The sequence below is a fragment of the Larimichthys crocea genome, chromosome XVII (assembly GCF_000972845.2).
Source record: "Larimichthys crocea isolate SSNF chromosome XVII, L_crocea_2.0, whole genome shotgun sequence".
Classification (NCBI taxonomy): Eukaryota; Metazoa; Chordata; class Actinopteri; family Sciaenidae; genus Larimichthys; species Larimichthys crocea.
The window spans coordinates 2,744,395-2,767,483 of NC_040027.1; the positions used below are offsets into that span (position 1 = coordinate 2,744,395).

General features: G+C 40.3%; 1 protein-coding gene across 6 annotated transcripts; it reads left to right on the plus strand.

Moving 5' to 3' along the window:
• Nucleotides 1-9,641: 9,641 nt before the first annotated feature.
• tmem125a (transmembrane protein 125a) lies at nucleotides 9,642-23,065 on the plus strand. Of its 6 annotated transcripts, XM_019265274.2 has the most exons (4): nucleotides 9,642-10,073; nucleotides 14,878-14,993; nucleotides 15,193-16,235; nucleotides 20,320-23,065. In XM_019265274.2, the coding sequence occupies exon 4, from the start codon at nucleotides 20,738-20,740 to the stop codon at nucleotides 21,434-21,436; it is 699 nt and encodes a 232-aa protein (XP_019120819.1). In that variant the 5' UTR covers nucleotides 9,642-10,073; nucleotides 14,878-14,993; nucleotides 15,193-16,235; nucleotides 20,320-20,737; the 3' UTR covers nucleotides 21,437-23,065. The 6 variants fall into 6 exon arrangements, with proteins under 6 accessions (XP_019120819.1, XP_010729247.1, XP_019120818.1 ...); XM_010730945.3 differs by having other exon boundaries at nucleotides 14,878-16,235; XM_019265273.2 differs by having other exon boundaries at nucleotides 14,878-15,669.
• The last annotated feature ends 24 nt before the right edge of the window (nucleotides 23,066-23,089 follow it).

Sequence of the window (23,089 nt, forward strand, 5' to 3'; positions counted from 1 at the left end):
GGTTGGACCCCCTTTTGCCTTCAGAACTGCCTTAATCTTTCGTGGCATAGATTCAACAAGGTACTGGAAACATTCCTCAGAGAGTTTGGTCCATATTGACATGATAGCATCACGCAGTTGCTGCAGATTTATTGGCTGCACATCCATGATGCGAATCTCCCGTTCCACCACATCCCAAAGGTGCTCTATTGGATTGAGATCTGGTGACTGTGGAGGTCGTTTGAGTACAGTAAACTCATTGTCATGTTCAAGAAACCAGTCTGAGATGATTCGAGCTTTATGACATGGCGCGCAGGTAGGCTGTGGAGTTGCAACGATGCTTAGTTGGTACTAAGGGGCCAAAAGTGTGCCAAGAAAATATCCCCAACACCATTACACCACCACCACCAGCCTGAACTGTTGATACAAGGCAGGATGGATCCATGCTTTCATGTTGTCGACACCAAATTCTGACCCTACCATCCGAATGTTGCAGCAGAAATCGAGACTCATCAAACCAGGCAACGTTTTTCTAATCTTCTATTGTCCAATTTTGGTGAGCCTGTGCAAATTGTAGCCTCAGTTTCCTGTTTTTAGCTGACAGGAGTGGCACCCGGTGTGGTCTTCTGCTGCTGTAGCCCATCTGCCTCAAGGTTCGACGTGTTGTGCGTTCAGAGATGCTCTTCTGCATACCTCGGTTGTAATGAGTGGTTATTTGAGTTACTGTTACCTTTCTGGCATAGATTAGCTTGAACCAGTCTGGCCATTCTCCTCTGACCTCTGGCATCAACAAGGCATTTTTGCCCACAGAACTGCTGCTCACTAGATATTTTCTCTTTTTCGGACCATTCTCTGTAAACCCTAGAGATGGTTGTGCGTGAAAATCCCAGTAGATCAGCAGTTTCTGAAATACTCAGACCAGCCCGTCTGGCACCAACAACCATGCCACGTTCAAAGTCACTTATCACCTTTCTTCCCCATTCTGATGCTCGGTTTGAACCAGGGATGGACTGGCAATCTGGCATACCGTGCATTTGCCCGGTGGGCCGACGTGATATTTGGGCCGACAAGTCCTTATATATATAATTAACAAGTAGATCACACACCCCAAACACACTCTTGGGCTTAGCGATGTTAGGCTCGGGCACACGGCGCATCTATGGTGCATGAGAAAACAAACATCTCTCGGTTGTTGTGGGCTGCCAGGGCCGATTTTTTGTCTGCCCATGGTTTGAACTGCAGCAGATCGTCTTGACCATGTCTGTTGCTGCCATGTGATTGGCTGATTAGAAATTTGCGTTAACGAGCAGTTGGACAGGTGTGCCTAATTGTGGCCGGTGAGTGTACATTTCATTTGCATTTTCATCATCCCCAGAGATTAACAATCGATCTTTATTTGATACACAGGTGCTTAGCTGCAGAGTTGTTCATTCATAGCTTTATCTAACTTCCTTCCTAGGGAAGTTTCCCTCTCAGCCTCTGTCTGCTGGGAAACTGAGGCAGTTTAACATTTTCACAGAAGCACACCAGATAATGTTTCACCCTGTGTTCTTTGCTAAAATAACAGTATAACATAAGACAGTGCTCATAACATTAAAACAATAAGAGTATACATTTATAATACACAGACCTCAGCATAACACATCCTAACTTTAGCCTGAGCTGAAGTTTAATTGGAGCTTAAAGCGTAATTTTGGGAGCCGGACCACACCTGAACCGCACCACTTCTGACAGTCCTATAAAAACCCTCCTAACCCTCTGGTTACCTTTGCGCCCGTATTCCACATGCCCACCCCATTTCTTTTACCTTATCTCCTCTCTATCCTAGGGCCTGTCAGGGGGCTCCGTCATGCCCAAGTGCTACAACAGATTCCCTACCGAAGCTTCCTCACACCGCAGCATCAGACCTAAGAACTTCACAAGATCACACTTCATCTGCAGTCATTCATTTTGTCAATTAATAATTTTAATGTATCTTGTTGATGGTGTGGTCCATGCTAGTGAATTGGGCAGCATAAGTGAAAACACTTGTGCAGGCCCTCAGGTACACTAAATTTATTCAGATAGTGGTGGTTTAGCTGGTGTGGACAGAAAACCTTGCACAATATTTCTGCTTACTTCTTTTATAAGTTTTAGCCAATTATAGCAACACTGTGGTAATTAAGGTCTAGATTTATTCAGTGGCATTTAGAACTGTCCATCAGCATACCAACTTCTGAAAAAAAAAGCTGGAAATGAGCTCTCTAGTGACCCATTGTTGCTTAACTCGACCAAAAATGACACACAAACTTTATGTTAGAGTTATGTGAGAGCTATGTGGGTCGCTTTGGAAGTTACCCCATCTAGCAGGAAAGCCCTAAAGGTTTTGTAACAAACAAACAAACAAACCAGCCATTGTAATGAGTTTACTCCTCATCATTTATAATAAAAGTATTATGATGAGATACTTTTCTGCCAAAGAAGCAGAATGATGTAAAATAACACAATCTCTGTCAAATTCTGTTGGCAAAGTTGCTGGATAAATATAAAATCTCTGTACATTTTTGTGCCTACAGGAAACACACTAAACAACATGCAGCAACAAAACATGCCATCCAGAAATGTATAATGAACAAAAACGAACTTCAAGCATGTGTTTTAGAGGTGGGCCTCACTTTCCTGATACAGCGTGCAATTAGAGCCCCTGGGCTTGAAAGCTCAGATGTGTAGCTGAAAGTGTAAATGAACATTAATCTACTTGTAGAGAATCCATATCTGTAATTATCAGTTCCAGGTAGATGGCAGGCTGCAGTGCCAGCTGTGGTGTTAATGAAGATATCTTACCATGCACACAATGAGTGCTGCATACAGCAACACATTCCCAAAATAGCTTTGCTTTAGGCACTTTTAGAGCCCCTGCCTCATTTTGTCCTGAAATAAGAAAGTTTTTGTACGTTTTTTTTGTATTTTAAATCATGCTGACTTCCTTTCTACTGTACAGTTCAGCAGCCAGAAGAAGGACTGACAAGTTGAAGTCTGAGCAGCAAAATATCAGACAGTCTCTGGAGAGAAGCATCCAGACTCTGACGAAAAAGGTCCCGGGGTCAGATGAGACCTTTTACTTCAAAGTGCACATAAGGTTTCTGAATTCTTTATAATTACCTGAACACCTGCAGATATCGCTCCTGTCACACAGGTATGCCTCTAAAGTGCTGTGACACAGTCATACCATGATGTTTAATGCACAGAAAGACTGTTGGAGGTGTTTGATGATGATTTGTTTTATTTCTCCTTTTCCCAAAAAAAGAATGGTAATTTAAAATATGGTGGAATTTTCCCAACTCTTTTCTGTCAGATTAAGTTACATGGAATACAAGTTTTCTTAAAAAAACAAACTGGACTGGACTGGAAAAAACTATCTCGTCTTATCGAATCATCTCATCATCAATCATATTTGCATGAGCCTTTCTAAATATTCCATAAAGTCTTCTCCTTGTTTGTGCTCAATGAGCCACAGTCTCATACATCACAACAGGCAAGGTGACTGAGCCGCAGTCTGGGTCATAAATGATCACACTGAATCAGCGTGGAAACACAGAGACACACAAGCAGAAGTGGAAACAAATGCATGCACAACATGCCCTATTTTTAGTTCACCCCCCCACGCTTGTTATGGATTTATTGTAAACTAATTTGTATTCCTAACTTCCTCTTTTTAAGCATTGCAAGCCACATCTGAAGATAAGTACTGTAAATACCTTCATGTGAGTTACCAAATACATTTCAAAACTTTATCTCGTGTGCAAAGAAAGCATATCTGACGTGAGACGAGGAAAAAAAATAGAGAAGAAAAAAGGAAAAAAAACACTGAAAAGGTTAAAATTGATTCTGGCATCAAGAAGTCCATTTAATCAAACTCTTTAAGCAATGCAACCGTGTTGTACAGACTCCTTGCTCGATAGAGCTCATTAATATTGTCCTAAACTTTACCCATTCATCAAAAGCTTTGTATCAGTCAGATTGTCTGTAACAAAGCTCACTGATGTCTGTCTTTGCAGTGTGTGTGTGACAGTCTGGCATTCCCCCGTCCTGGAAAGAGCAAGTCCATATTTCATCACCGCCACCACCACGCTACTGTCCAGCAGACGGACAGAAATTTACATCCCATCTGCGGTGTCTGTGTGTCTGTGGTTTCCTTTGTGAGACAGTAAGGGCCTGAGGGTGGAGGACAACAGGAGGGTATGTGTGTGTGTGTGTGTGTGTGTTTGTGCATGAGGAGGGAGGTGGGGTGGGGTCGTTGATAAGTTGTTTTATGTGTAAAATGTCACAGATGCTGACTATGAAAAGATTAGAGCAACAGCAAGGCCCTGTGTCAGAAAACTAATTGGATGAAAAAATAAATGGCACTTTCTGTTTTGAATACGAAGAGGAAGATGGTCTGTTTGAGAGAGAGAGAGAGAGAGAGAGAGTTTGTACATTCACCACCCATTCATGAATAAAGATTTGCTTGGAGTGCAGCAGCTGCTGTTCACATGCTCTGCTGTCAGACCGGTTTGTGGCTCTCTCTAATTATAATCCATTTGAACGCCACTGCTTACATTTCAATTGGATTTCATTTGATCATATCACTGGATTTGGACCTGCTGAGAGCTGTGTTAGTAAAATGGAAGTGATATTCATTCTCTTTCATGTGGCATATCAAAGCATTATCTTTGTAGAAGGAGAACCAAGATAAAAAAAAACACAACTGAACTTTCAAAGGATAGATACACAAAATAGTATATGATAAGGCAGTTTAAATTAAGCTTAACTGCTGTTCGTGCTCTTGATTTAATGCATGTTTTCTCCTCCTAACTTCTAAAAAGATTAAGATAACGCAAAGTATGAAGAGCATCAAGAGCAATGTTTTCAAAAAATTGGCTTATTCTGACTGCACATCACTAAGATGACAAGAATGCTTATGGTTGAGCCCTGGTTACAGGAGAGGTGTGATTATGACTCATTATAAAAGAAAAGGCAGCTGGAGTTTTTCAAGGCTGAGCTACAGAGTACAAGAAGAAAACACAGAAAAAAGAAGAACAAAACATGTTAAACCCTGAGGGAATTACATCAAAAAGATAAAACACACTCTGATAAAAAAAAAAAACTTTAAGGTCTATTAATCACAAGTTTAAAACAGTGAAAGTCAATTTTAGTAGACATTAAATGTTTTTTCTCAAACCCAAGTGAAACAAGACTCTCTGCATTGTAGATTAATAGCTTAATGACACCTATGAACCTTGTTTAATAACCCAAATAATGAGACTATGAATACATTCAGCTGATAAGTTTTGTAAGTCTGGGTTCAACTTTGGGCTGGGTTCAGACCAATCTAAGCTCTGTGTGAAAAAAACACATGGGACCAATCTGTTAACACAATAGGGGTGCCAACGGAAAAGAGGAAAAAAAGAGTTGAACCTGGCTTTTTTCCAGACCAAAACAAAATGTTATTCGACAAGGTGTTGCAGAACCAATCAAATATCCTAACATGTACCAAGGAAGAACACGAGAATGTAGCTAGGTTAAAGGTAAAGTTGCCATCACGACCCAGATAAGCCTCAGAAAATGGATGGATAGATTATTTTATGTCAAACTTCCAATTAATTTGCACCCTTTCAGGATGTTAAAGTATTAACTTAAAATTCAAAAACTAAATGTAAATTAATGTCAGAAACTGGAATATAACTAAATGCACTGATAATAATTCAGGAATTCATGTTTGTTTTCAACTATGTCATCGTCTAGAAATACTTTTAGCTATGCGGAATCACCAAGTCACAGTTTTTCTCTAAGTTTCCAAGTGAAACTTTACCTGAAACTGGTAATACTTTTGGTTCATCATGAAAGAATTTTACTTTCCTACTCCTAAAAAGAGGGATTATAGTTTCATGGCAAACATCTGTCCAATCATTAGGTAGAACAAAAACAAACTATTATTGATCAAAAGAGCTCATTTTGCAGCTCTTATTGGGCAAGAAAAGTTTTTGCTCCTCTCATCATTGGTGATAGTTCGTAGTGTCCTGCCAGCTTGGGGTGCCTTTAATTTAAATGGAAATGAGACACTGGTCCGTATGGATTGAGGCTCAGGTGCCTGATCAGTGCTTTATCAGCCTCTCCTCTCGTTCTGTATGTGTGTGTGTGTGTGAGGGGCCTTACTTATGCTACCTTTGGGGACACATTTTTGAATAAAGTCCAGTTAATTGGATAGTTTCTCCAATTAACGTCAGGGATATGGTTGGAATTAGGAAGATAGTGATGCAGTTTGGTGCATATATTATACTATATATACTATAAAGAGTACATTTTGCACATATTTTTTAGAGTGAAACCAATTAAGAGATTAAAAAAAATCAATAAATAATCAATTAATTTTACATCAAGATGCATTATCTAATTTATGTTTGATACCAAATGTGAGGTTCATTGACTAACAAGAACTTAGGTAAAGGGAAGTTTATTTATTTGTCAGTATTTTGTTCACCACTTAATCCAAAGGTTTTGCAATAGGTGCAGGTGTCTGGGTGTGAATTTAGGGATCTTTCGTCTGTGTGAAATGACAAGTTATTGAAGTGACTGTATTTAGTCCTACATGGATCACTACCCACATCAATACATCAGTGGCAATGTCCCAGGACATCTCCTCTCCTCTCTCATCACATCATCTAAACAAAGTTAGCATATAACAAATTACCCTCCAGTGCAGGACATTCCTTCAAATGTCTTAAAGTTCAATATTACCATCTACAACTGCTGCTTGGGTATTTTTCCCTTGCATTTCAGGGAGAATATTGATGTTTTCTTACAGCAGTGTCACCACTATTAACAGATTGCAGTACATCTGTTCACGAGAACACTCCCCCTTTTCTCCCAGGTAGCGATATAATAAACACAGATGGAGTTTTCCTGCCACGGGGAGCACCTGGGGAGAAACATGGTGGCTCTGAAGAGGAACGTGATGAAAAACAAGTTGAGACTCACAGAATGTCAACCTATTGGCACATATAGGCACAGCGTAGGCGAGAGTACAAAGCTGTTCTTGATATACAGTATGTATGATGAAACCTGCCTTGTCTGGTGTTTCAGTGATTTATTAAGGATGTATTCTAGAAAGCATGAAAGAATGAATGAAGGTCTTTAAGGTTGAGGTGGTTTTGTGTAAGTAAATCAACAGGAAAACACAAACACGGTCTGTAAAATAATGTGCATTGTTATGTTTTATATTAAATTAACTTAACTTGATGTGACTTTCAGAACTTGAGTTGTGAAAGACAACAAGTTACCAAATGCTAAAAAGTTTTAGAGCATTGAAGGAAACGTGTAATAATTAATATAATGTCCCAAACTGATGACAAGCATGTGTGTAGTCTGTAGTGTAACGAGTGATCAGCTAGTATGTGAGGTTTTTTTTTTAACGAAAACATAATCTTTTTCCAATTTAATCTTACTTTGAATAAAATATACTGCTGTGAGAATATATCAGCCTCCCTCTTTGGGGCCATTTGATGACAGCCACTTTAAATTTATTCATTGTTGATATTTGGTTTAGTTCAGTAGGGGGCCACATAATGCAACTGGAACAAAAATCTTTTTTTTTTTGTTTTACATCAAATAAATCAAATAAACAAACAAGTCATCAGCTAATGCCACCAAATGATAGACTGTTTTCATCAGTCCCCACCCCCTACCATTCAACCACAGTCCCCCTTTACCTCCCTGAGTGAGTTTCCTGGTTGGATCAACAGAAACAATGTAATGTGCCTGACAGAGATGCAATGCATCATCCAGCACCGGTAATTGTAGATGCAATAACATTAACAATTAATATTAAGACATGTTTTGTTGCTGAATCAGAGCAGGGAGCGGCTCTTCAGATCAAATCCGGCAAGACATGCATTTTTTTTGTGTGGTGATAGTGATATGTTGAAATATTTAAAGAGTGAAAAAAAAGAGAGAAAGTTAAAATCCTGCTCACTTTCACTCATTTTACAGCTACATGTTATTTAACAAACACTGTGAGCTGTATGTAATACAATTAAAATAGAAATAAAAGTAGGGTAGAAGATGAGCATGGTATTGGTCTTAATTAGAATTCTGAATACATTACAATGCACTAAATCATATTCTGAGCATATCAGGGGGACTGATACCCTTCATCCTGTTATTGTTAGATCTTTGCTCCCTTTTTCATTTAAGGAATAAAACATTTGTGAATCTGCTTTACAGGTTTATACATTAAAGCATAAAATGTTATTTTTACATGAGCCCATATGGTGCATCTAAGGCTACAGGGGAGGTAAATGGATGTGAGGTACTTTTGGCACAGCCAAACAAAATCAATAACAGCCATTGTTACAGAGATGCCATGATCGATGTGTTATGCCACAGGGAGGTTATTTATTAGCAGGAACAATTAACTGTAAAGGTATTTTTTCTCTAAAAAGCTGAAATGCTTTACATGCTAAGTGTTGTGGTGTTTATACATGTACAAATAAAAGCACATATAGAGTTCCTACATCCAGCTGCAGTCCTACATTCACCCTCCCAACACAACACAACTACACTGATCAGTTTTTGTTCTTTGGTCTATAAATAAGATTTCTCTGCCTTTCTGTGGTAACACCACAATGTGCAAGTGACGAACTGTGAATGAAGCACTTGATCTAATTTTGGATCGGGGCCCTGGTGAGGCTGAAAATATCGAACCTGAAGAAGTGGTGGAGAAAAAAGCAATTCTGAATATGATCCAGTTTACAAGAATCAACAAATGAAGGGGCAAAATTGGTTCTACAAAACAAGGATCAGAAATTCAAAGTTTTATTTATCCCAACTGCTGAATTGAGGTCATCTCCTAGTAAACAAAATATGTCCAGGTTGGTCAGACAAAAAATAAAACATCTAATGGCATCAATCAACCAATTAACTGAAAAACAATCCATTCATTGATTAATCAACGAAGAAATAATCATTAGTTGCAGCACTAATAGCATGTATTGCAACTGGAAAAAAGTTGCAGAAACCACGAATACCCCACCACGATTACCATGCATGCATACCAACATGTAAATTTACCCTGAGGAAAATAATATAAGAATTGTGCTCATGAAACAAAAGCTTGAACTAAGCTAAACTTGTGATTTTTTTTATTAGTATAGTACAAATAAAGTTGGTTTAAAACAAGATTATATATATAACTTGTTTAACATTTATAAAATGTGGCACTGAGGTTGAATACATGTTAAACAGAAAGACATGAATATCACAAAGCAATCTCTCAGAGTGCACTTCCATAATAATTGGGCAAACTATCTGTGGCTGAAGAGGATCATGTGATGCTCCAGAACTACCTAATAAATGGACCTTGTGCGGAGATTGTTCTGTCATCTACTGTTTTCAAGGTCAACTTGTGAACTTTAAGGTTATGTGTCTGTGAAAGGATAATAAACAATGCAGTAACCAAGTGTTATGACCTCATTGGTAATCAGTGATGACTATATTCATATTATATCACTCAATCAATAAAGCCTATAGGCGTTATTGATGAGCTTTGCACGGGGATAAATTGCATTTTTATTCTCCTTAGAGACCGGATGGGTTAAACCACTTCTGCTGTGTAAAACAGATGAGCATTCAGCCCATCGGCGGATATCATAATGACAGTGTGGATTTTATTTATTAGAGCTGTCGTACCCCATGTCATGTGCTGCGGTTCCCCACGGGGATCCACGGCGGTGCGGAGGTCGTTCCACCGACTCTCTGTCCCCTCCCATCGGCGTCCCCTGCCGCCGTGCGCGGCCACACCTGCATTAAACGGGGAAAGTCCGTCCGGTGGAGAGGCAGAGAGACTGAAGGGCTACAGAGAGAGCGGAGGCAGGAAGCAGAGCACCTTCAGCAGCTCCCATCGTGTTACTCTGGACACTTTGATCCGAAAAGGGGTGAAAGAATGAAGGCATGAAGGCACTGTTTGGTGGTGTAAAGACTTTGTAACCGTGGACACAGCCTGGGAATTAGGAGAAGAGGCTAAATAGACCGACACGATACGGAACAGAAGAGCCCCGTCTGAGCAGCTGAGCGCACAGGTAAGATAAGACAGGAGCTGCTCCGTTACAACTTTTTAAAAATCAAACAGCTTTTCGTTTTATTGATCGTTTTTCTTCATTTTCATTCCAAACTTATTTGTGAGCAGTTTCTGTCTGCTTAATTATGCATGTTCCCTCCCTTTAAATAATAAAGTAATAACAATTAATAGGCTACCAGATCAATCAAGCCTATCACTCTTCTAGGAGCTTATGCAGCCTGTATTTGGTAATCAATAGCCAAATGAGTTTATATTGAACTTACCTACTGATATAGATAATATATATAATATATATATATATATATATAGATAATAATATATATATAATAAGACAATACATAAACATTGCATTTTTCTGTAAAATACTAGTGACATCTTATATATATATATATATATGCATTATTTAACCAGTATATTATATATAATAGACAGATAATTTGGTTATATTTTTAAGTTTTGTTTAACCCCATCATACTTCTAGCAGACAAGACTGTAATTTCAGTAGCATTAACCTCCAACACATGTTAATGTTAATTCATTTGTAACTTCTTGTTATCTTCTAGGAATTTTGATTTAATCTGCCAAAGCAGAAGTGTATTGTCACCTGTAATATGTGTGTTCTGGACCTGCCTGTTTTGCTTCAGCTAAAAAACAAGGAAGTAAAATATGCTGACAGTTTACCACACACTGGCAGAAGTGCAGTGAACTTAATGCACTGTAACTCATCAATACATAGAGCTACTGTCATATACTCTGAGATCAGCCTTGCTGCACTGTGGAAAATTCATAAACCACAGAAAGCGGACGTTTTGTCGATCGCTGTATTCAAATTATTGCGATTGGAAGCGATCAATAGGCTGCTCAGGCATGACCCCATGTGCCACTTTGGTCATATAGATCTGTTGTAACTGAAGACTGAAGATGAGTCATGACAGGGCATTTGAAGTAGGTTACATGCTGTCACTCTCACCACTCCAGATATACTTTAGAAATCTTTTAAGATGAGGTCTAACTCTTATGAACAAGTCAGGCTGAAAACAACATGTGATAGACCTCATTAGAAAAGGGCCTGAAGTCAACGCGGAGAGCTGGATGAAAGAGCAGGAGGAAGAGAACAAAGTGAGTCAGTGCTTGTGTCTGTAGATGACCGTGCAAAGTGGAAGAGAGTTATATGAGAGCTCTGTATAGGTGAGCTGGGTGTGTGTTTGTAAATGTGTATATGTGTGTGAAGTGTGTGTGTGTGTGTGTGTGTGACATGGATGCCAGACAAAGAGTGGAGCAGAGAGTAGGCCAGAATCTTAAAAACCCCCGAGAGGCGTTTTGTTTCACAGTCAGCAGATACACAGTGTCAGGCATGTACGGTGACATCAATAGCAGCTGTACTGACTGCGTCCACCTCTGTCCCTGGGCATATAATGTATCCACCTCTAAGCATAATCAATTCAGTTCAACAAATTCAGTGTAATGAGAAGTTGGTAAAAGATTACATAGACATTTTTTTGTGTTGAGGAAAGCCATACTCTCTTCGAGCCTACCTGTCTGAAAATGCTAAACATAACTTTAAGCTGCTCTGTGCAAAAATGTTCACTTCACAGCCACGCTAGCAGCTTTGGGAGGCCGGAGTGCTTAACGCTAACGTTATTCAGCTAACAGCAATACTACGCTGATGTTTAGCAGGTGTAGTGTTCGCCTGGCATGCTCACTGTCTTAGCTGAGCTTGTGTGAAAGCTAACATTTGCTAATTAGCACTAAACACAAAGTGCAGCTGAGGCTGATGGGAAAGTCATTAGTTTTGCAGGTATTTGGCTGATCTGTTTCTTGGTCAGGACCAGTTGCTAGGCAACCAGGAAGTTACGGGTCCATAAGCCAAGTAATAGTCTGGCACATAAGCTCTTATAAAGTAACGAATTGCTTTTTTTTTTCACACCTTGGTTTTTGTACAAGTTAAACAAATGAGACGTAACATATTAATTACTGAGCTTTAGGGAGATTTTGTTACCTTTCAACAGTGCCAAGCACTTTTCTTACTCTTTGTGCTAAGCTAAGGTTATTAGTGGCTGATTTTAGCCTCTAGCTTAGAGTGATATCAATCACTATACAAAAGGAAACAAATGTGAATACCTGTACCAAATTACTTAAACCACAAATGTCAACCTCGTGGTGGAAGGGAGGAAAAAAAATAAAAAATCAACAGAGTCAGTAGGCTTCATTTTCTGGGGAACCTAAATGTCTCTACAAAATTTCACTGTAATACACACGGCTAAAAACACCAGCATTTTTTTTCAACATGAATCACAAAGAGTAGTCTCGAGATGTCACTTCAGGTAGTCAACAAATAAGATAGACAGCCAGACATCGAGCCAGCCATCTCATTCATTACAGTCATTATCACCAGACAGCCGATATCAAATTAGAATATGCTGAATATCACCTCTGAACCCACAAGAGGAAAGGAGGAGGGTTAAAAAAACAGACTGAAGAAAAAAAAAAAGAGAAAAGGTAGCCTCTTTTCCATCGTCAGCAGGAGTGAAGCAGAAGGGGACCAGCATGTTAATTGGTGATTTGATTAGCGTTTTAATATTGCAGCTGTGCATGACAGAGGAAAGCAGCTGGCTGTCCAGAGGTTTTACTTTTTAAATCAACAGTCACTCATCCAATGCAGGGGCAGACACAGCTTATTCATTTTACATGTCATTCAGTTAACTTCCTCCAACTTCCCAAAGAAAAAAATAAATCTTTACTCTTGTTTGGTAATGAAGAATGTTTGACGGAAGCAGAAACATTCAAGACATTTTGAGTTGGGCCTAGCCCCATCTGGCTCCTGACGTAGTTAGCGGTACATTTTGTGTCAACAGCAGTGTGAGAGGAGGAAACTCTATTTAAAAAGAGGGAAATGCCATATGCCATATCAGATAACAGACAGAAAATGTACATTTTCATGAATCATATTTTAACTGCGCCTATATTGTTACTGTGTGTTTGTGTTTGGGGTTAACAATGCTGGGGAATTTTACCGACGTTGATGAATAGATGGATTTCTAATGCTGGGGAGTAGATACATGAGGGAATGAGGGGGTAATGACACCACAATCTCGCTGAGAAAACAGTGTAAACACCACAGCATGAGGCAGGTGCAGCATGCTGTGTATATGTGCTTGCATGCATTATGCCACAGGGGCTTTGAGTCAGGCAGCATTACCTGGAGCCAGAGGGGAATCTGAGGCAAAGACAAGTAATCCCCCCTCCCCCCAACCCCATACACACAGCTCTCTCACCGACACCAAAACACCAGAGCAGACAGCAGATTGGAGAAATAAGAAGTTAGCCAGATAAAGGACTATTGGGGGTGAGAGAGATGAGAAGAGGAGCGAGGTAGAACAAAGTAAGGAAGGTGTGGAAGGCTTGGGAGATAAGGAGGGAAAACAGATGGGGATGAGTGTGTGTGTTTGTATGTGGATAAGGGGGTGTCAGGGGGGCAGGTCTTGGCTGGTCGTGCCGGTCGGGGTGATGTTGTGCCATAAGCTGAGAAATGAGCTCGCTCAGAAAGAGTGGAATTAAACCAGCAGCCAGAGAGTAAGAGGGAGAATTGAAATGGGAGGGGTTCGTTTAAAGTCTCCAGAAATATCATTGACCGTTAAGAGTCTACATCCAATCCAGTATGCAGCATACTAACATGTTCACAATGACAATACTGAAGCAGGTATAACGTTTACCTTGTTAACTATTTAAGCCTGCTAACATCTACTAGTGCAAAGTACAGGCAAGGCTGATGGGAGTGTCATTAATTTAGATTTGGTCATAAACCAAACTACAGTAAGCTGTATCCTGATGGTGTCATTCATTGTAGAGTCAGATTGTTCATCAGCTTTATATAACAGATAACTGCATAGAAATGCTGAATCTGTAGGTGAGAGACCAAACATTTTGGTTATGGTTTCCGTTCATAGTCCAAGTAGTATTGACTTTCGTCACTTTTAAGCAGGCTTAGGTTGTAGCAGTCCATGTGGAGAGCAAAACAGGTGGAATGCATTTGCTGAAATGCAATCTTTAAGGTCATCGAAAATCATTTAATGGTGATTTTGGCTTTTTAGTAGCATTTTTTCAAAGTTATCTGCAATCACATGCAGATATCTGTTTAGCAGAAATGTGTATTTCTTGCCATTCTTGTGTATCAAGTTGCTAATTGGACTTCAGAGGAAAACCTTGGCCTGGATATCTGTTATCGTTTTTCCAGATATCCGCTGGCTACACTAGAAGCCCAGAAACACTGACTGTTGGCCCCAGAGTTTAAATGGCTGACAGATGATAGCCGATTGGTTCAATGACTGGAAGATTCACAAAGTGTTTATAATTCTTCCCAAGGGGAATAAAATCTTTACCAAATTTCTTGGAAATTATCATTGATAACTACAAATGTAAACCTCATGGTGGTACTAAAAGAAAAGTCAGGGAGTCACCAGTTATTAGTTATTGGCTGCGGCTGCAACTTTTAAATGATTCCAGTAAAGGGGAACATCTGTGCATCCCTTCCCTTTTTTTAAAGTTTAAGTGGCTCTCATTTTGATTGCGTTTATAAATCAGACGATGCGATAAAAGACTAATCATTCATCAATTTCCAGAGATGAAGCATCTCTGAGATTTGAATGAAATGATGCTGTTGCTGTTGGAGGGATATAAGCTGTAATTCATTGACAGAACAGGGCAGGAGTCAACATGTTATCCCTGCTAAAGTGAGCCATAGGGGTGAGTTTATAGTACACTATGTGCAGCTGATGTAAAGGTCTTTCTTTCTCTTTCTGTCTTAGGTTTTCCCTTGTGATCCCTGACAGAGCGAGGACAGTGACACTGACTCGGCCATTGTTTCCTCTGTGTTTCCAGACAGAGTGAGGCTCCCTGGGTGCCTCTGCTGTCCATTGTGACTGTAAGAGAAGAAAGAAATATCCATCTAGTCTGCATAAAAACCTATTCAGCATCATTTCTCTTTGTCAGCCACACTTGCAAACCCAAGAACAGCAATGAAGTCTCAGCACCATCCCTAGCCCAGAGTCTATTCCTCCATCCTCAGCTCCTCTCTCCTCTAACCACCTTATCCCTATCCCATTCCCTCTCCCCATCTCCAGCTTCAGCCCTCTGCCCCGTTCCCAGATGACAGCTCAGAAACATCCGTTACCGTCCCACTCCACACGAGCTTTCTTTCCTCTCCTTCCAGCCCCCGTAGCGCTTGGCACCGGTGCCCATCACATAGACAGATGGAGCCAACCCTGACCCCTCTCCTCGCCTGTGGGGACGCCGAGAGAATCAACGCCTGACTAGAGGAAGGGGTGCGTGTGTGTATGAGCAGGGGTGAGACAGGAAGGAGAGCGGAGGAGAGTATTGCTTTGTCACCACAGCAACACATCGTCTTGTCCCCTGTGGACTCCCCTTCAGCCCAACCGAAGGCTCTTGGATTAAAACGGGCACAGCGGGGAATTCAGCAGCAGGACCTGAAGGGCCTCGTTTTTTCCTCCCCTAAATTGTGCCTGACACAAGATGACACATCTAAATATGCTGAAGGAAAGTGTTGGCAAAGTTGTTCTGAACACCGCGAATGTTTCCTTGTAAGCCTCACGCTTTCTTTTCCCTCTTGGCCTCTGTGATCAAAATTAATTACAGAAAGAACAGCTGCAATTGGCTGGCAAAAGTATTGCCATTTTTACTTGCAAATCAATATGCGGGAGGGATTTTTTTACAATAAGAGACACTTTCATTGTGTTTTTCAAACCTGAAGAAGACGATTTTGCCTGACACCAAAAAGAAATACATGTGGGACTCTAGTCAGAGCTTCTTTGGGTGTGCATGTATACCAAGCTCTAACATCCTGCATTAAACCTCTGCTAACTGGTCCAACATCTGCTTCATGTGAAGGCATTTGCGGTTTCATTTACCTGACTAAAAAGCCCACCTGAGTCCCTGCAGTTTTTACAAGAAGCAAGATTCTCCACTCTCACTGGATGTTGTTCAAACTGACTCCGATATCTGGCATTCTGATTAGCATGTAATGCCAGACAACCGATTTTAAAAAGATCACGAATCAACAATAAAATGGGACACTAATGGCCAGTGAAATGAATTCAGCGGGATGACATAACAGAGGGGGGAATACCGGAGTCCCAAAGCTTCCCAGGTAATTGGAGTGCAGTATAGTGTTTTATACTCCAAAGCACAGCTCCTCTGGTGACCTTGCAGGCTGAAAACTTAGATGGGGCAGATACAGAGAGAGAAAGACAGAGAATGGTACTCAGTGTCCAAGGTTTACGATCATCGTTGGGATTTTCATCATTACATTGCCTGCATTTGCATAACACAGGATGTTTGGGCTGTTAGCGTCAGTCTGTCTTCAGTCGTTTTAGTTTCAACTACATGGTTGAGCATCCAAGCACGCTTCTTCAAATATCTATTTCATATAAATTGTGATAATGATCACTCGTGCCTATAGCCTCTGTAAAATCCTTTAGCCAGTTAAATATGCTGATATAAGATCAGCTCTTGTTGGGTAAGTTACTGCCACATTCAACTGTCAATCCAAATATCTCTAAATAGGCCAAATGAAGGTATAAAGTGGATCATCAATAACTCTGTTTTTCAATGTTTCGCTTTTACAGTGAGATACAGTAGCACACTGGTGGATCCATATTTTATGAATATGCAAAGAACTATGTGGGAGTTGTGTGAAAATTCACAGCTAAGGTGTGAAGATGCATCATTACACATAATGTACAAGAAGCTTTTAGTGCACAGGTGTGGAGGGCTGAAATGTTTCATTCAGGCACCTTAAGATTGAGCAACAACAATTATGTATGTAATATAATATATAATAATTCATTTCACGTTACCCTGTGCAAGACAGGTCTGATAAAAACATGTTTTTTTTACGATGTAAATAGAATGAAGTAAATGAAAGCAGAGGCACATCATCACATCATCAAATCATCCACCAGCACCGGCACAACTCCACAGGGGTTTCATATTTGTACCAAAAACGTATTTTTTGTCTTTTTTTTTTTTCCCTTGAAAATTATTGAAAAATTATGCACATGAAATGTTGCGCTGCATCGTTTCATGTCAATCATTCTGATTGGTTGGTTTGTAGGCAGATCAGAGATCTCATTTCCAACAAGTCGTCTGGGGATTTCTAAATGCAAAGTAGTTGCAACGTAACACAGCGTTTGCCCCCTACTTCAAGGACACGCCTTACCTGAAACAATGCTTTCTCCTCATTCTCCTTTTACAGACATATAGGCCTAGCGAATCACTGAGGCTATTTAAAGCATTAAAATGGATGTCCTGAACAACATTATGACATTGTGTACAAGCACGTGACTTCAACATGTCACCTCCCTGAAGACTTTGCATTGGTTCTGCAATGCAGGGTTTAAAACAAACAAACAAAAAAATCTCTAATTGTTTCCAAACAGTTTCAGCAACGAAAGCCAGGAGAACATCCCCAGTCTCTGCCGAGTGAAGCGTTTACGATTGTCAACCCAAAATCACACAGCGTAAAGGCTCTCTTAGTGACTTTAATTCCAGATGACCAGAGAGCTGTGGTCCTTGTGTAAATTGTTTATGTCCCCGTACCAGTTTTCTATTACTTAAAAAAGACCAGTGGAGAGTGAAGCAGTGAGTCAGTGCTTTTGTAAAGATATTTATGAGGCCAATATGACACAGCTGATATGACAGTCTAGAGGTCATATAAGTGATAAAAGAGGAAAGGCAGACACAGTCCAGTGGTTCTGTGTGTGTACATCGATATCAGAGTGTGAAGAACAACAACATGGAGTAAGATATACTCGTGTTGTTAAGGGTTCCACTCATGATCTTTGTTGCGTGTCATTGCCTTTCGCTGAATTGTGTCCTTGCTTCACTTTACTGTGAGCTAATGAAACGGCAAATAATCTCTCATGTGTTGTTCTGGATGAAGGAAAGTGATCATTTCAAAGTCTTAATAAGACAGAGGTGGACAACGGTGGACTGTCACAGATATTGTTTTTGTCACCCTAACACCTTTTGGCACCTCAACTACAGACACACAAAAAACATACAGACACACACCTCAATTACTGTGCTATTTCTGTGGTGCTACCTGTCAGTGACACTGAGCTCAAACCAGCTGGGATTAATTAGTGACTCAACAAACACACACACACACACAATAGTGCACCTTTATGTCAGTCTTTCTGAAATATCACAATTGCATCACAAGTGAACACACACACATACCAACACACATCCTCACCCACATATCCTCACCTTTTACCTCATTTACAACTTTTCACTCCTGCAAAATGCACACACACACACACACACACACACACATACACACACACACACACACAATCATCCATCAGATACAGGATGTGAAAAGCTTCCAGGACAGCATGTTGCCAATAAACACCCCTCCTTCTCTGCTGTAATTACCTCACTCTTCATTTCACACCTTGAGTATGCACCTCATATCTCGCCGTGTCACTGCTCTGCCTCAGCGCATGGCAATACCTGTCCACACTAATAGGAAATGTAATCTTGCACTTAGCTTATAGTCTTTTCTAAACAGGTGGAAAAATCTGATAGGAATTTGTTTCTGTCACTTCATATATATATATATATGTAAACTGGTTTCTGGAGGTGCCATGGGTTTAAAAAACAACAATAACAAAACAAAAAAAAAAAACAAGATTTCGAGCCTGAATGTGAGATCATGTTCTACTTGTTCAGATTGACAGATTTTTTTTTTAAATTTTATTTATTTTGCAAAGCGGTGTTTGTGTTAGCGAAATCCACGGCCGGTGAGGACAAGCTGTAACTCCTGTCAGCTTGTGTCGGTGCGTGGGCTTGTGCCGCACACTGCTGACTTTGATAGAAATAAAGCCGCTGACAGGTTTTAAAAGACAAGCTGTCGACAGCCATAACCTTGAAGGTGTTTGTTTGTGCGTGTGTGTGTGCTGTATATGTTTACATGATTGCGTTATGGGGGTGTGATGAGGTTACAGACAAGAGAGATTAAATATGCTGCGGTAAGGTAAAGGTAAGGTGCAGGAATAGAACAGAATATGAAAAGAATGGAATTGGCAGGTAAAATGAGAATTTATATTATGTGATATAACATTTACCAGTACAGCAGGAGAGTATAGACACATTCGGAAGAACAGAAGATTAAATGGACTTGAGAGAGAGTTCAAATCCGCGGATTCATCAAGTGAGCGAGTGTGGGTGTGTGTTTGAGGGGATGAGAGGAGGATAATTTACATTTGTGTATTAGCTGTTTGTGCGGATGTGTTTGGATGGGCATTGTTTATTCTATCAGCAGCTGATGCTTGTTTTATTGCCACCCAGTAGTGGCAACTCATTAGCATAGCGATAATGAGAGACAGAAAAGGCTGCGTGTCAGTAAACCAAGTTTTTTTACACAGTCAAAACAGCAAGTTTGGGTGTTTAAGAAAAATTGTGTGTCTGTGTGGGTTTGTGTGCACCACATACTGCAAAGATACACAAGAGTAACTTGACACGAAACTAAGTAATACTGTTTCACAGATCTTTATTGGATTTCTCACCACACCCTGCATGCGCTGAACAAACACTGCAGGTGCACTTCTACATCGGTATAGCAAGTTAAGGTCAGGATTTTTTTGTGGCTGCAAAGTTACTCTTTAACTTTGCTTGCACAGTTCACATTTTCCAGGTTGTGACAAAAAACAAACATGTTTAAACTGCACTCTTTGTTCAGAGAGCCTTGAGTGGTCAGAACAAAGACGGTTTAAAGTCCAAATTTTAGTGCTCAGGTAAAAACCAGTTTGTGTAACTTGATGTCAAGCACAGCTAGGCACAATGATAGGTTTCACATTGCAGTTTAAGCCTGTGTCCATTTCTGTGTTGTAATTTCCGGTCTGGTTAAGACCCAACACATAAAAAAAGAACAAGTTATTTTAGCATAGAAAAGAACAAGAACCAAGTGCACTATTTATTTAATGTAACCAGTTTAACACATGTTAGCAGTATGTTCATACATGGGACATATTATTATATATTTGCTAAATGTGTGCAGATGACTGAGCCAAACAAACCGTGGATATATCTCTTATGAGTTAACAAAGTTGGAGAGCCTCTAATGGCAGAGAGTGTACCCCCGAGCAAATGTTCCTACACTGTATACTGTATACAGCAAGCAGAATTACACACTGTACAAACCCTGTTATATCTGTCTTCTATTCCAGGTGACTGCTGCCATCCTGCAAAACCAGACATTCAGTGGATGTTTGGGTTCTTTGCATTGGATGTTGAAGCTGTAAGGAAGATTCACTCAGTGTGAGCTATAATCATTCACACGGCACCAAGAGAACTAAACTGATGTTGTGGAACTTTGCTATCTAGGCCACGGAGGATGAAACTACAATACACTGAGTTCAGTCAAGTGTTTTAGTATATTTGGTGCTTTACATTCATTTCCTCTTTATATTTGCCAGCAACTCAAGCCACCTTTTTAGATTTTCAGGATAAACTTCTTGAACTTTCTGCTGGTCCTGGCTCCTGACTTGTGGTAACTCTTGGTGAATAAAATAAGGATTATCACGTGGATTCTGTCTTTTCTGTGGTGGTGGCGCCCTTATTCAGAAGAGTGGAAGTGTCATCAGGATGCCTGAATTGGACAACTTTGCCCCCCTGAGGGGTCCCAGAGGCCCTGAGCTTGGCCTAAATGGTCCAGCAGACCCACAGCGGATTCAACACAGCATCCTGGAGGAGCAAGTGGAACTATGGTGGTTCAGAGATCCTGGGAAGTCCTTGCTCTGCTACTGCGTGGCTGTACTTTTAATCCTGGGCTGTGGGTTGGGTGGTGTCGGTCTTCTATCCACCACCACCAGCGTCTCAAGTGAATGGCGGCTCGGGGCAGGCACGGCCCTCTGCCTGCTAGCCTTGGGAGTCCTGCTCAAGCAACTGCTGAGCTCGGCTGTGCAGGACATGAATTGCATTAGGAGCCGACAGCGGATTGACATGCTGAAAAGTGGTGGTTTATCGGATCTCCTTGTGGTTTTGATTACTGGGCTGTCATTGCTGATTTGTGGAGGGGTTCTACTACATCTAGCCCTGGCTAACCACATGCCAAAGCCTGGCCAAGCCCTTAATGACATGTACATCTCTGGAGTGGTTTTGCTTGCTGGAGGGGGGGCAGCGGTTGTGGGCGTTGGGATATACTCTGTTGTGGTTGTCCTGCTTGAAAGGACAAGGCATGGACGAAGATTGGTGGACCAGGTTTTGAATATCTTCACTGTTTCTGGACACATGGACCGTCAGGGTCGCAGAGAGACGACCTCCAGTCTGGCTAATCTCATTTGAGATTGAACCACACTCTGTAAATTGGCTCCTTGTTCTTCGTGTCAGAACAGTTTGCCTCAACTAAATTAGAGAAGGCTTTATACCCAAATATTAGAAGAAATCTGATTAAAATCAAATTCATCATTTAAAAGCTTCAGCTTTGTCATTAGCTGATTGGACTGTGTATGAGGCTAAATGAGTTGAATTTATGAATATCTGCTTGGTGAAGATGTTAGTAGTAATAAAATCTCAGTCACGGAGAAAGGGTGAAAGGACTGACAAGTAACACACTGAAGAAGAATTACTACCCGGCTATGCTCACAATGCAGAAAATGATTTTTTTCTCAACATGTGAGCAGGTACAATTTCAAATGCTGTGCCATATAATTCATACGTGAGTTGTATTTAAAAGCTTAAATCAGCATTTTATTAATGTTCTGTAAATCCTACTCTATTCACAAAGGACAAATGCCAAGTTGTTGGTACCTGTGGCAGTTTAAGGGATACAGTGTTAGTACACAGGACACCTGAAACACCAGAACTGGGTGAGTGGTGTTTAGGAAGATTGAGTGGAATCAAAAGCACACATAGTAGCTGAAACTAAAGGGAGAAGTGTTAGTTCACAAACAGAAGTGAAATCGTTTCACTGGATAGATGCAGAAATCTGGACTTGAACACAAGGGTCTCTGGGGTGGTGGGGCAAAGCCTACAGTGAAATGGGTCTTTTTTATTTATATAAACCTAAAAACAGACTTTGCAATTTAAGACTATGATCACAAAAAGATGTGAAAATATTCAGCTGTCAAACTGAGCATGGTCAGTGGGTGAGAAACTCGGACTTCTCCCTGTGATCTCATTTCTTTCCTCGGTTAAATGTTTTGACATTACACATGAAGTAAGGACTGTGGTGATGGTGACAGACCTTGTCAAACCTCGCTGTAACATTTGTCGACAAATGATACAAGACAACATGATTGTTGGAGAAATATATCACAGCACTTTAGAATGTATGAAAAATGTGTGTTTTTGTGCATCGACATATACTGTTTTAACTGTTTATCTGGCACTTTGTTTTCCTTAAACCTGCTTTAATTTATATTTTTGATATTAACACTGAATCAAATGACTGTGTAATGTAAACTGGTCATTCATTGTGCTGAAGTTATGAATCACCAATCGCCACAGCTCTGTTGAGTTTTTGAGCCTCTTTGTTTTCATTTCATGTTTGAGTCTCGTTGTTTGGATCGTTTCTTGTTGGCAAACATTTCCAACCATAAAGCTCTGAAAAACTGCACTGTACACCACCTACACATCACCAACGGTAAAGTTACGGAGTGGTGGCTGATGAAGTAGCATTCTGGAGTTGGTGGGTATTAAATCAGAGCTAAAGAGACGATAAATAATAACATGGACTTCATATTAATTGGAAACAGAACTATATGAAAATGTGTCTAGGCAAAGGCAGAGTTTCATAAAGGCAGTTTTAAGCTATTTACTGTAGTTTGTTTCAAGGAGCAGTGGATGGACAGGCCATTGTCAACCTTTGTTATTTCAAAAAGGTGTTTCCAATGAGTCGCAGATACAGTGGGCACACACAAACAGTGGACAGTCATTAATTAAAGAAAGCAAATAAATGTATTTCCCAAAGCATTTACTATTTCTGTGACATTTTCA

Bases quoted from the DNA above. Each gene is read 5' to 3' on its own strand.
- tmem125a (XM_010730945.3), top strand. From the start codon at position 20,738: ATGCCTGAATTGGACAACTTTGCCCCCCTGAGGGGTCCCAGAGGCCCT.